At 32.8% G+C, this 13,038-nt stretch overlaps 1 protein-coding gene across 2 annotated transcripts in view; it reads right to left on the reverse strand.

Moving 5' to 3' along the window:
• poe (E3 ubiquitin-protein ligase-like protein poe) overlaps positions 1-13,038 on the reverse strand; it is a 121,917-nt gene that overhangs the window by 86,996 nt on the left and 21,883 nt on the right. For both annotated transcript variants that reach the window (XM_081972490.1, XM_081972489.1), the window contains exons 17-27: positions 12,143-12,505; positions 7,912-8,109; positions 7,548-7,724; positions 7,327-7,491; positions 6,954-7,273; positions 6,734-6,894; positions 6,440-6,680; positions 3,177-3,330; positions 2,772-3,115; positions 2,548-2,715; positions 2,258-2,488 (exon numbers count right to left, since the gene is read on the reverse strand). In XM_081972490.1, the coding sequence (XP_081828616.1) occupies positions 2,258-2,488; positions 2,548-2,715; positions 2,772-3,115; positions 3,177-3,330; positions 6,440-6,680; positions 6,734-6,894; positions 6,954-7,273; positions 7,327-7,491; positions 7,548-7,724; positions 7,912-8,109; positions 12,143-12,505 (2,522 nt within the window). The remainder of the gene's footprint in view (positions 1-2,257; positions 2,489-2,547; positions 2,716-2,771; positions 3,116-3,176; positions 3,331-6,439; positions 6,681-6,733; positions 6,895-6,953; positions 7,274-7,326; positions 7,492-7,547; positions 7,725-7,911; positions 8,110-12,142; positions 12,506-13,038) is intronic.

Below are 13,038 nucleotides of genomic sequence, written 5' to 3' on the forward strand. Positions count from 1 at the left end.
TGCGTCGAGAACAAGAATATGTGTTTTAAAACATGAGAGTCATATCAGTTATTGTCAGTTTGGCGCTTCAATGAATGTCAGCTTATTTTGACGTTTTTATCAGTTTCGTACATAAATAGCGTGAGTCATCTTACACAGAGCCGTTTTGTGTCCGAAATGCCGTTCAGGTATACTAAAAAGGAACGAATCCTTATATTAACTCTTCATAGGTCAGAAGTAAAAAGTGAAACAAAGTTGAAAAACTTGCTTGAATCTTCTAGGGTCATTTTGAAAGTGTCATGGACCTCTTAAATTCTACTGAGAATCCACTTAAACGCACCAGAAGGTTCTACAAGGGTCTTAAACCTTCCTAGAATTGTTTTAAATTGCCTCTAGAATAATTTTGAAAAAGTCTAGAAACCTCTAAATGCTACTGCGAACCTACTAAAAAGTGTCAGAGCCCTCTACAAGTGTCTTAAATCTTCCTATAACTGTTTTAAATTGCCAGAGGTCTCTAGAGCAATCTTTAAAATGTCGGAGACCTGTAAACGCTACTGAGAAACTTCTTAAAAGTGCCAGAATGTTCTACAAGGGTCTTAAACCTTCCTAGAATTGTTTTAAATTGCCAGAGGCCTCTAGAACAATTTTGAAAAAGTCTAGACACCTCTAAATGCTAGTGAGAACCTGCTAAAAAGTGTCAGAGCCCTCTACAAGTGTCTTAAATCTTCCTATAACTGTTTTAAATTGCCAGAGGTCTCTAGAACAATCTTTAAAACGTCGGAGACCTGTAAATGCTACTGAGAACCTTCTTAAAAGTGCCAGAGGGTTCTACAAGTGTCTTAAACCTTCCTAGAACTGTTTTAAATTGCCAGAGGCCTCTAGAACAATTTTGAAAAAGTCTAGACACCTCTAAATGCTACTGAGAACCTTCTTAAAACTGCCAGAAGGTTCTACAAGTGTCTTAAACCTTCCTAGAATTGTTTTAAATTGCCAGAGGCCTCTAGAACAATTCTGAAAAAGTCTAGAGACCTCTAAATGCTAGTGAGAACCTGCTAAAAAGTCAGAGTCCTCTACAAGTGTCTTAAACCTTCCTATAACTGTTTTAAATTGCCAGAGGTCTCTAGAACAAACTTTAAAATGTCGAAGACCTCTGAATGCTACTGAGAACCTTCTTAAAAGTGCCAGAAGGTTCTACAAGTGTCTTAAACCTTCCTATAATTGTTTTACTTTGCCAAAGGCCTCTAGAACAATTTTGAAAAAGTCTAGAAACCTCTAAATACTACCGAGAACCTGCTAAAAAGTATCAGAGCCCTCTAGAAGTGTCTTAAATCTTCCCATCACTGTTTTAAATTGCCAGAGGTCTCTAGAACAAACTTTAAAATGTCGAAGACCTCTAAATGCTACTGAGAACCTTCTTAAAAGTGCCAGAAGGTTCTACAAGTGTCTTAAACCTTCCTAGAATTGTTTTAGATTGCCAGAGGTCTCTAGAACAATTCTGAAAAAGTCTAGAGACCTCTAAATGCTACTGATATATTTAATCAACAGTTAGAAGTCACTGAACAGATTATCTAGATATTCTTGATCATCTTGGTTTTGTTTTTCATTTAACTTTTCATAAAAAAGTACCTTTAGGTTGAGTACCTTTACCTTTAGTCAGTTGTAAAAACTTAAATTGTAATGCAATGTAATGATAATGCAATTTTGAGCTTGCAATACTCGAAAGACCAGTTTCCATCTATCAAAATTAGTCAGGTGACCTTTAAAATGTGGTTTAAACTTTAAAAATTTGGTAAATTAAATTTAAAATATTTTGGATAGTTCGAAAAGCTGAAATCGAAAGAGACACATCACGTGACTTTGATTATGCAATTTTAGAGGTTGCAAAACTGTAAAAGCCAGTTGACATTGTCAAAAAGAGTCACGTGAACTTCAAAATCCAGTTTAAACATTGCAAAAATTGGTAAATTATTATAATAATTTGTAATTAATATTGTTTCAACTCAATAACATGTAACAAAGATTTTACCATAATAATTACATGTGCCTATGCTGTTCTGTTCAATTTTCAGTAAATTTTGTTATATTGGTATGTCTACTGCAATCTATTCCTTAAAATATCGCAAAATTTCCTTGAAAGAAGCTTAATTTCGCTCAAAATTCCAATAAAAATATCACAAAACATTTTGAAATACAAAATACTCTCAAACGCCTAGAAATACCTCAAAATGCTTTGTAATAATGGAAAAGTGTAAATAAAAAAAGTAACTACAATTCTTACCGCAAAGAACTAGTCAAAGCATGCTGTTCGCCTTCTTCTTTCCTCTGATCCGGATTCGTTGTAGGACTTCTCTTGACTAAAGCCTGACAGGAACCGTCCTCTTTGGCACCGCAATCGCAAAAAAAGTTGCCGTACTTCGCATAACTGACATCGTGTCCCTTATGGCACACTCTAGCGCAAATCGAACAAACTCCAACACCGTCGAGCATTCGGCAAGTATGACAGTGATACCTAGAAACAATTTAGACATTACTGCAAAACACTCAGTTGCTATAAAACCAAAAAATTACCAGTGTTGATTCATAAATTCTTTCTGAGTGACAGTAAAAGTGCAAAGTTTGTTGCACAAAGAATCCTCATCGGAATCTTCGCCACTGTCGTCATCGTCGTTGTTATCTTCTTGCCAATCTAGTTCAAAGTCCAAAGGACTTTCATGCTCCCATTGAGGAGAGACGCACCTACAAAAAGATTAATAATAAGAACAAAAAAGTAGAAAAAAAAACATTAACCAAACCTTGGAGGTTGTTCAGTAATTGAGAGAACGACGTCGGTTAAATATTCCAGAATGCATGAAGAAGCATTTAGCATACTGTTGTTCTTCAGAACGTCAGGTGATTTAGAAATTTTTTCTTTGATTTCAGCGTTTTGTATGTATTTAACGCACTGTTCCACCCATTGTGCAACAGCAGGAAATAGATGACTATGCCCTCGGCCAGTTCCAGCGTCCGCGAGCATTGTCATAACTTCCATAAGTTCCGTAAAGCCGGCACCTTCAAATGCTGAACTTAGCAAATGAGTTCCGAGCGGTATCAGGGATTTTAAGATCGTTATGGAAACGTCTTCTGCTACATTGCTGGTCTAAAAATGTTTATTATACACTTTGCTTTTTCTTTTATAACAACTTTGTTATAAAACGTACTTGTTTAACGATATAACTGGTCAACGCTTGCAATAATTGGCTATTCTCTTGAACCAATGACTTTTTATCTACACTAGTTCCCAATGTAATCACAACTCCTTTCGAATCAGAGTTTCCGGTACTTGAGGGCTTTTTCAATTTTAATGTGGGCTCGCTAAAAGTAAAGAAATTTTTTAACGAAACCAAATATCCAGTAAAAACCTGAGCTAAAGGTGTTTGTACAGGAATATTCTGTTTTAAAATGAAAAGTAAAATGTCTCAATAACTATAGGAAATTTGTCGGAAAGGCGTCAACTGAAATTTTGTTATAATTGAGATACTGAACAAAAAGTATTAAAATATGTAAAGAAACAACCAAATTAAAAACTGAATTTAAATTTTCCTTACTTTCAGTTTCACTTTCCTATATTTCAGTTAGTATTTTGACTTAGATGTCCAACTCAATCATTTGTTAATTTATAATCGATCCTTGCAGTGGTCACAGGATCAAAAAATTCTTAAATACGTCTTATAATAAACAAACATTTAATGAATTATTTTGGCAGTATCGCTGCTGTATCCAATACTACAGGAGCAATCAATTAGTCAGTTATCTGAAAATCTATATCAAAATTCTATCTACAGCGCGTTTAAAAATTAGTCTGCAATAATTTAACAGGCTTTTTGATTTCAACAAGGCTAGGCTTCTAAATCAGTGCAGACTCAATTTCATCCACCTTGTATAATAAGATTTACAAGATTTTTGGTTACAAATTATGATACGGTATTTTACAAAAAAATCACAAATTTTATTAGACGTAAAAACGTCATTTTTGTCTGAACTTGCCGTTTGAAAATGAAAACAGCTTCTACTCCGTCTACTACTGTTTCCTACAAACATATCAAAAATGACATTCTTAGAAACAACAAAATAATAAGAACGACAATCCAGCTGATGTTACATCGATTAGTAGCTTTTTTCAGTTTTCTTTGAGTTACATCCCTTATTAGGAAGATATCAGCTTGGTGAACTTTATAAAAGACACACACGCATACAGGGTGGTCCAGTTTTAAATGTCAATAATTCACCGCAATGTCATTTTCCTGAAAAATACTTTCTGAGGAAAATACAATCCTTCAAATTTCAGATTAAAAATCGGGATTTTGTCATAACTGTCACACCGTTGGAGCAATTTTGATCACATTTAAGTACTTACGAAATTAATACTCATTATGTGATGTTAATGATGTTTGTCAAAATTCTCCAATGGAGTAGATACAGGAAAATAGTTTTAATTTTTCCGCCTTATTTTCTACGTCACTGGGTATTTTTCAAAAATAACAGTTGCTCTTAATTTCCTCGTTCAATTTGGAAAAGAAAGTATCTCTTATAAAACTCTGATTTAAAACTTCATTTACGAGATAATTGAGTTATTACGTTCAAAGAACCAAAACCAACCCAACCCAACTTAAAAATTGTCTTGGAAACGATGAAAATTGACTTAAGAAGCTTAAAAATTGTCCTTGTAGCCAGTTTTCATAGTTTCCGGAGCAATTGAAAGACTTTAGTCTTAAAAATAACTTGTAAACCAATAAATTGACTTTAAAACGATGAAAGTTGACTTAAAGAGCTTAAAAATCCTCTTTGTAGCAAATTTTCAATTTTCAGACAAATTAAAAGACTTTAGTCTTGAAAACTGATTTGCACACCAAAAAAGTGACTCTGAACCAATCAAAAGTGATATCAGAAAATTAAAATTAACATTTTTTAATTTTTTTAAAACTCGGATATCTAAAAATTCGAGCATTTCTTAAAAATATGGACTATTTTAGTACTTTGAAACTGTTTTCAGCTTGGAAAATCGAATTTAAGATATATGTTTAGCTGAAGACTAAACACAAGACTATCTTACAAAGTTTTGACTTATCACGCCTGAAAACCAGCTTGTGCACTGTCCATAGTCTTAAAAATGATATTTCAAGCTTCTTCACTATTAAATTGAGTTCTACACTCATCAGTGCAAAAAATTGGAGTATTTCTAAAAAATTAGGACTGAAGTTTTAGACTCTTAGTAATGAAAGTAAAAAATTTTGACACTAAATGCTGAGATATTAGTTTTGAAAACTAATTTTTAGAAATTAATTAGTCCAAAAATGTATTTTGACTGTTTCCAGTGTTTGATTGAATTCTAGACTTTAGTCCAGAAAATTGAGATGTACACCAATTAAAGTCCTAAAAAAAGATTGTTAGACATTTTTTAGTCTTAGTAAAGTCGTTTCTAGCCTATTTTTAGTAGTAAAAAATGAGTTTTACGCGCAACAATCATTGTCTTGATTTCCGGACAGTTTTTAGTGCTTGAAATCCAGTTTCAAACACTGGACAATGGATTTCAGTCTAAAAAAGAAATTTTAAGATTTCCTTGTGATAAATAACATGTTTTAGACTACTCAGTACACATTTGGACTCTCACAAGTCTTAAACGTTCAGTTTGACACTACTAGTTTAAAAAATTGAACGCCAGTAAAAATTAGTCTAAAAATCCTGTTTTTTTGACTATTTTCAGTGTCAAAAACTACTTTGCACACCTCCCAGATGACCAGATATGAATCCTTTTTAAAGTAAAAGATACAATAACCCTAATATAGTAATAAATTCATTAAGTAGATATACAAGCTAAAATTTGCTGTTTCACTTTTTGCGAATTTCAGGACACTAAAATTCAATAGAAATTGCTGCAATTCATCTTTGTGCTAACCGTGCCAAGAACTGAAATACAGAGTGTTCAAAACTTTAGTTTAAACTGTCCAAATTGTTGAAAGATACTTAAAACTGTAAAAAAACTCTCCAATTACAAAAAGTGGTGTATTCCTGTGTGAAAAGCTTTTGCTGCAACTAAAAGTACCAGTGCACCAAGCTTCCACTTACTTCGACCACACTGTATAATTTAGTTTATAAAGAGGGAACACGACAAGTGTGAAACGACGTGTAATATACAGAGCGTCCTAAAAACCCTGTGAAAATTAAAGCTCTCAAAATTTCAGCTTTAAAAATCGTGTTTTTTGTCATAATTTTACGCTCGTTGAAGAAAATACCATTACAAAACAACCAGCTGGTTGTAGCTAACTCCAGAATAAAGATGTAGAAACTCTCCATTCAACCATTACTCCCGAATTCCCTAAATATTTACAGCTTTACAATAATTCCAATAATTTTTCATTTAAACCGTAAAACGATTAAGACACCTTAGCAACAAATCACTTTAAATAAATCAAGTATCGCTTACCTTTCCAACGTGACTTCATTAGGACCAACGATAATCTGCCGAAGCCAGGCTTGTAATTTCTCGCTTTCCACCTCTGCTAGTTTTCCCATGCTTGAACACAAATAGTTCAAGCTGGGATCGGTGGAACTCTTCTCGGCTGCTTGGAATAGTTTGTTAAAAAAGTGTAAAACACGCGTGCTGTACTGCTGGGACATGTGTGGACTTGACACGGACATTAAAACTTTCACCAAATCTTTATCTCCTGGAAAAAATTGTTTGCAAATTGCCCGTTTCGTTTCATTAAGCCACATATACCCGTAAAGAAGCTTTCTAGAGCTTGTCTTCCGGAACTTTTCTCAATTATTTTCTCATAAAACTGTAAACAACTGTGAAGAATCTTTTCATTCACTAATCCTCTTTGTTGTGTAGCCATATTTGTGTAGTTCATCAGTAAATTGTAAGTATGATCCAAAACTCTAGAAACAAAACCATATTTTTTAAAACAAGACTCTATTTGACTTATAGTCTGAACTACCTTAAGTAGACTCTTTTTTGTCTCTCATCGGTTTCAATATCGCCAATCATTTTGTCCAAAGCCTTAATAGCCACGTGGTACAAAAACTCAGTTCTTGCATCGGTGGTAATCGATACTAGCAACTCAATGGCTTTGTTTTTAGTGTCAGTATTTTCAATTCTAGGTGCATGTTGAACCACAAATTTAACCAAATTCTCCAGAGTTCGTTTTAGTGATAAGTCAATGCTAAAGGGTAAAGATCGAGATAAAGACGATATATGCACGTCTATGATCTTTAAAATGTAACTTTCCGAGATGATTATATCGTTGGAGTGCTGGTCCTAAAATTTGTGTTACTACCAAGTTGATTTTCACCATAAATATTGTTAAATACCGAAAATACATCTTCGAGAAACGAAGATCGCCAATCTTGCAAAACCGTATGAACACTGGTTGGTATAAGTAACTCAATTTCACTAGCCAGCGTACATAAAAGTGCGTTTTCTTTGGACGAGATAGCAAGAACGTCCTGCAACGGCTCTAAATCTTTTAGCTGTATCTAAAATTCGTCACAATAATTGGTGTTCCAATTATGAAACAACACTGAAACGTTACCTTTTCAGAATTGTCTGCCTGTATGAAATCAGCGAGTAAATGAAACATCGACCACCTAGTACAATGCAAAATTGCCCTGGCTAAACGTATAACTATAGGGACTAAATCGTGGACGCATGAATGTTCAGAAACGGTTACTGGAGTGCCATCGGACTCAGAAACTTCATCCAAAGACACCTTAGAATAGAATCGATTTAAAGCAAAACAACTTTAAAATAAACATTCTAGCTAAAAATTCTGGTATATAACATTTTTCGGAGCTCATTTTCCATTCTATGATACAAACATGTAAGTTTTGAAAAATTGTGGATTTACACCAGGTTTTCAAACTAAGCCGACTGTCCCCTATAATAATTTTACTTACCTCCACTTTAGCCACTAAACAATCAAGCAAAATCAATTGCCATAAAGGGGGAAGATCTTCTTTAGCCATAATGCTCTTAGTGGTCTCAGGCATAAGAGCCAATATGCATCGCTTCGCAACAGCCGAATCATACGCAATATTATTTACCGCGTCCAAAACTCCTTTCAACAATTTGTCGGTGTTTTGTGTATACATTCCCTATAAAAAAAATAAAAAGAAATGGTGAATTTGAAATTTCAGAAAATTCAAAAGTAGGCAAACGTAAAAACTTTAACTGATTCTAAATCATTATGTCTGCTAAAATCAGAGTTACATCGCAGTTTATATTTTTTTGGAAAGACATTTGTTGGACCCTAAACATGTGCAGCACTTGCGTAAATCTCAACATAGTAACAGTTTGTGATTGGTCAAAAAAAACTTGACCACAAACAATAAACAGAGAAGCAATATTGTCAGATATTTTCAAACACTAAAGGATCCCAGGGGTGTGGTCCAGAAAAAGAACAGCCTAAAATATTGTACATGAAACGTTTCCAGGCTGACTGGACTCATCAGTGTGAGGCAACTACAAGTAAAACGGCAAAAAAGTCGTTTAAGTTGTTACTGTAAATCACACAATCTTCAAAAAAATACAGGGTGGAGTTTAGGTAATAGTAAATAGAGCTACAGTAGATATTCCTGAACTCAAAACTTTACGGTCTAGCTATTCAAAAACATACAGGGTGTAAAGTCGAAATTTTATTTTTGATTTTCAAATTTTTACAGTTCTTTATCAAAGTTTTACCGACCTAAAACGATATTATCTGCTATTGTAATGATAAAGGACAATCTGCAACCATCTCTGACTGCTAAAAAGGACTCCAACCATTTTTTAAGCACATGCGCATGATTCTAATATACTTTTCTACATAAAAACGTACACTTATAAGGATCTTAAAAGTTGACTGTTTTCCAGATATTTGATATTGCATACAGCAACTTTAAAATTAGTAAATATTTTCTTCTGTAAAAGGACGTTTTTATTTTGTCCATGTAGAACACTTGTTGCTATTCAAAGTTTTTCATTTCTAGTACTTTAATTTCCAGTGATTTGTGGGGTTATGTTATTTCACCGAATTTATTGAAAAAACATGTGAACTGTTGTGAGAGATTTATTTAAAACGTCTCCCAATTAGTTTTTTTTTAAGTTTTGCATGAATTACATGCATTTAATTCACTTGCCCTTTAACCGTTTAGTCGTATTAGCATACAGAAATGAATGCAATATTAAAACACTACAGATTTAAAAGTAACGCCCTTTTTTAAGTAGAAAGCATATTAGAATCATACTGTAAGTGAACACTTAAGGTGTGTACAAAAAAGATGGACAGTTGGAGAAATGGTTGCATGTGCTCTCTATTGGTTGGTGGTTGCCTTCTATAAACAAAAATAGTAGTAAGTTTCATATTTTCCGCCTGGCAAAATTCTCCTGACAAAAATCTTCATTAAGTTGCACGAAATAACTATGAAAATACAGGGTGGTCCAGTTTTAAATGTCAACAATTCACCATTCGATAGCCCATCGAAACCCATCACGTCGCTGGATATTTTTTAAAGAAAGTATCTCTTATAATATTCTGATTTAAAACATCGTTTACGAGATAATTAAGTTACTACGTTCAAAGACCCAACTCAACTTAAAAATTGTCTTGAAAACGGAAAATTGACTTAAGAAACTTAAAAAATGTGTTTGCAGCCATTTTTCATAGTTTCCAGATAAATTGAAAGACTTTAGTATTGAAAATTGACTTAGAAACCAGTAAATTGACTTTGAAACAGTAAAAATTGACATCAGAAGCTTAAAAATTGTCTTTGTAACCAGTTTTCATAGATTTCAAACAAATTGAAAAACTTTAGTATTGAAAATTCACTTAGAAACCAGTAAATTGACTTTGAAACAGTAAAAATTGACATCAGAGGCTTAAAAATTGTCTTTGTAGCCAGTTTTCATAGATTTCAGACAAATTGAAAGACTTTAGTATTGAAAATTCACTTAGAAACCAGTAAATTGACTTTGAAACAGTAAAAATTGACATCAGAAGCTTAAAAATTGTCTTTGTAGCCAGTTTTCATAGATTTCAGACAAATTGAAAGAAGTAGTAGTATTGAAAATTCACTTAGAAACCAGTAAATTGACTTTGAAACAGTAAAAATTGACATCAGAGGCTTAAAAATTGTCTTTGTAATCAGTTTTCATAGATTTCAGACAAATTGAAAGACTTTAGTATTGAAAATTCACTTAGAAACCAGTAAATTGACTTTGAAACAGTAAAAATTGACATCAGAGGCTTAAAAATTGTCTTTGTAATCAGTTTTCATAGATTTCAGACAAATTGAAAGACTTTAGTACTGAAAATTCACTTAGAAACCAGTAAATTGACTTTGAAACAGTAAAAATTGACATCAGAGGCTTAAAAATTGTCTTTGTAGCCAGTTTTCATAGATTTCAGACAAATTGAAAGACTTTAGTATTGAAAATTCACTTAGAAACCAGTAAATTGACTTTGAAAGAGTAAAAATTGACATCAGAGGCTTAAAAATTGTCTTTGTAATCAGTTTTCATAGATTTCAGATAAATTGAAAGACTTTAGTATTGAAAATTCACTTAGAAACCAGTAAATTGAGTTTGAAACAGTAAAAATTGACATCAGAGGCTTAAAAATTGTCTTTGTAGCCAGTTTTCATAGATTTCAGATAAATTGAAAGACTTTAGTATTGAAAATTCACTTAGAAACCAGTAAATTGACTTTGAAACAGTAAAAATTGACATCAGAGGCTTAAAAATTGTCTTTGTAATCAGTTTTCATAGATTTCAGATAAATTGAAAGACTTTAGTATTGAAAATTCACTTAGAAACCAGTAAATTGACTTTGAAACAGTAAAAATTGACATCAGAGGCTTAAAAATTGTCTTTGTAATCAGTTTTCATAGATTTCAGACAAATTGAAAGACTTTAGTATTGAAAATTCACTTAGAAACCAGTAAATTGACTTTGAAACAGTAAAATTGACATCAGAGGCTTAAAAATTGTCTTTGAAATCAGTTTTCATAGATTTCAGACAAATTGAAAGACTTTAGTATTGAAAATTCACTTAGAAACCAGTAAATTGACTTTGAAACAGTAAAAATTGACATCAGAGGCTTAAAAATTGTCTTTGTAACCAGTTTTCATAGATTTCAGACAAATTGAAAGACTTTAGTATTGAAAAATGATTTGTAGACATGAAAAACTACTTTTTCTAGAATCTTTTACTAAAAATTCACAAATTTTAAGGGACTCTAAACTAATGAAGAGTGACATCAGAAGCTTAAAATTTGCATTTTCCATAATTTGAAGGCAAATTTCAATATTTTAGTCTTGAAAATAGTCTTAAATACAGGATTAACTAATTACAAGGAAAACTAACTTTTCAAGTTCTTTTTACTTTGATTTTTATTTCCTTACAACTCTGGACTATTTTTATTGATTTAAAATTGCTCTCAGCTTGAAAAAACGAGTATTAAGGCCATCTTCACCAAGTTTTTTGGAAAAGCAGACTTAAAAAACAATTTTTACATTCTCCATAAACTTAAAAATATAATTCTAAGCTTTGTTACTATTAAGTTGACTTCTAGACACTTCAGTGCTAAAAAAAATACACTGTTTTTAGTGCTTTCAGGCTATTTTAAGGCCTGAATGCTAGTTTGTAAATTAGTCCGAAAATTCAATTTGGACTAACACTTTAATATCATCAAAACTGCAAACGAATTCTGATTTCTCCTGCCTAAAAACCTCCTGATACGAAATTTTATTGATATAGTACTATTTTAAAAAAAAAAAACGTTTTTTCAATTTCGATTTATCTGAACATGCACGTCCTGTATTTCAAAATTGTCCACTTTTAGATTAGACAAATTATGTTTCACTCTTAAAATATGTAGTCCGAATCTGTAATAAACCTGAAAAACTGTTTTATTTGACTAATTTTAGCCGCTAGAGGCTTCAAAATCGACTAAAATTTTCTGTTCACTGTTTCATTTGAACCTGAGAAAATGCCGTATTTTGCCGTTCGTCAATGGAACCGTTGTTTATATCATTTTCAAAATATCAACACTTAAAACTTAAACAAAAAAAAGCATAAAACCCTCATTTAAAATTACTAGGAGAAATTGCACTAATTTCAATATTGGAGTGGTAACTAAACCCACTTACCTGTTTAACCAAACAATCCTTAAGCCACCTGTTGAAATTCTTATGACCAGCTCGAGGTCCCCACACCAGCGAGTGCATCAGTAGGGGGCCAGGACTCAAAGCTTCTCCATTAGCCAAACGCTCCATGTAAGGTATGGAGGGCGGCAACAAGTGTAACAACCGCCAACAGATCGTAAAACAATACTGAGTAGCACACAAGCCCAAAATTGACATTTTCGATCCGGTGGTGGCGTTTATATTATGTGTGACGTTAAGGATTTCGATTAGAGCGTCTAACAGCAACGGATATCGCAGCTTATCAGGTGTTCCCAAGATAAAGTTACAAGCCAACCCGTCCAGCTTAGGCGAGTCTTGATTGCTGACCTACACAACAAATTACCCATTTTAAATAATATAAAAATTATATTTTTTATACAGGGTGGTCTTTTTTTAACTGGAGACAACGAAAGACCAATTTCTGTTTTTAAGGTGCAGCCCAGTTTACAGCTGCCCCCGTTTCTGATCTACAAGGTGATTTTAAGAATATGTCAATTTGGAGCTCCCTTCGTATTTATTATTAGCGACTCAGAAAAACTACAAATGGTTTCCCATATAAAATTTGGCGTAGAATCCAAATAACATCTCCGTTTGTAAGATATGAACTAAACACACTTTTTTTTAAATAGGACACCTTATACATTTATGTAGACTTGTATTAAGCAAACAATTTTAGGTAACATAATAGGTTGGAAAACAACGTAAAAATCGCCAAATTTAATTTGCAATCAGGCAAGCTACAACAGCAAACGAAAACAGTATAGCGGCTGATCAAACAAATGACGTAAAATTTAGATTCTTAAAAGCTTGGAGATTTCAATACCTAAACATTTTTAAGGTTTAGATGGTTTCAATAGTTT

Source organism: Ips typographus, linkage group LG2 (genome assembly GCF_016097725.1).
Source record: "Ips typographus isolate SLU linkage group LG2, UJ_Ityp_2.0, whole genome shotgun sequence".
Lineage (NCBI taxonomy): Eukaryota > Metazoa > Arthropoda > Insecta > Coleoptera > Curculionidae > Ips > Ips typographus.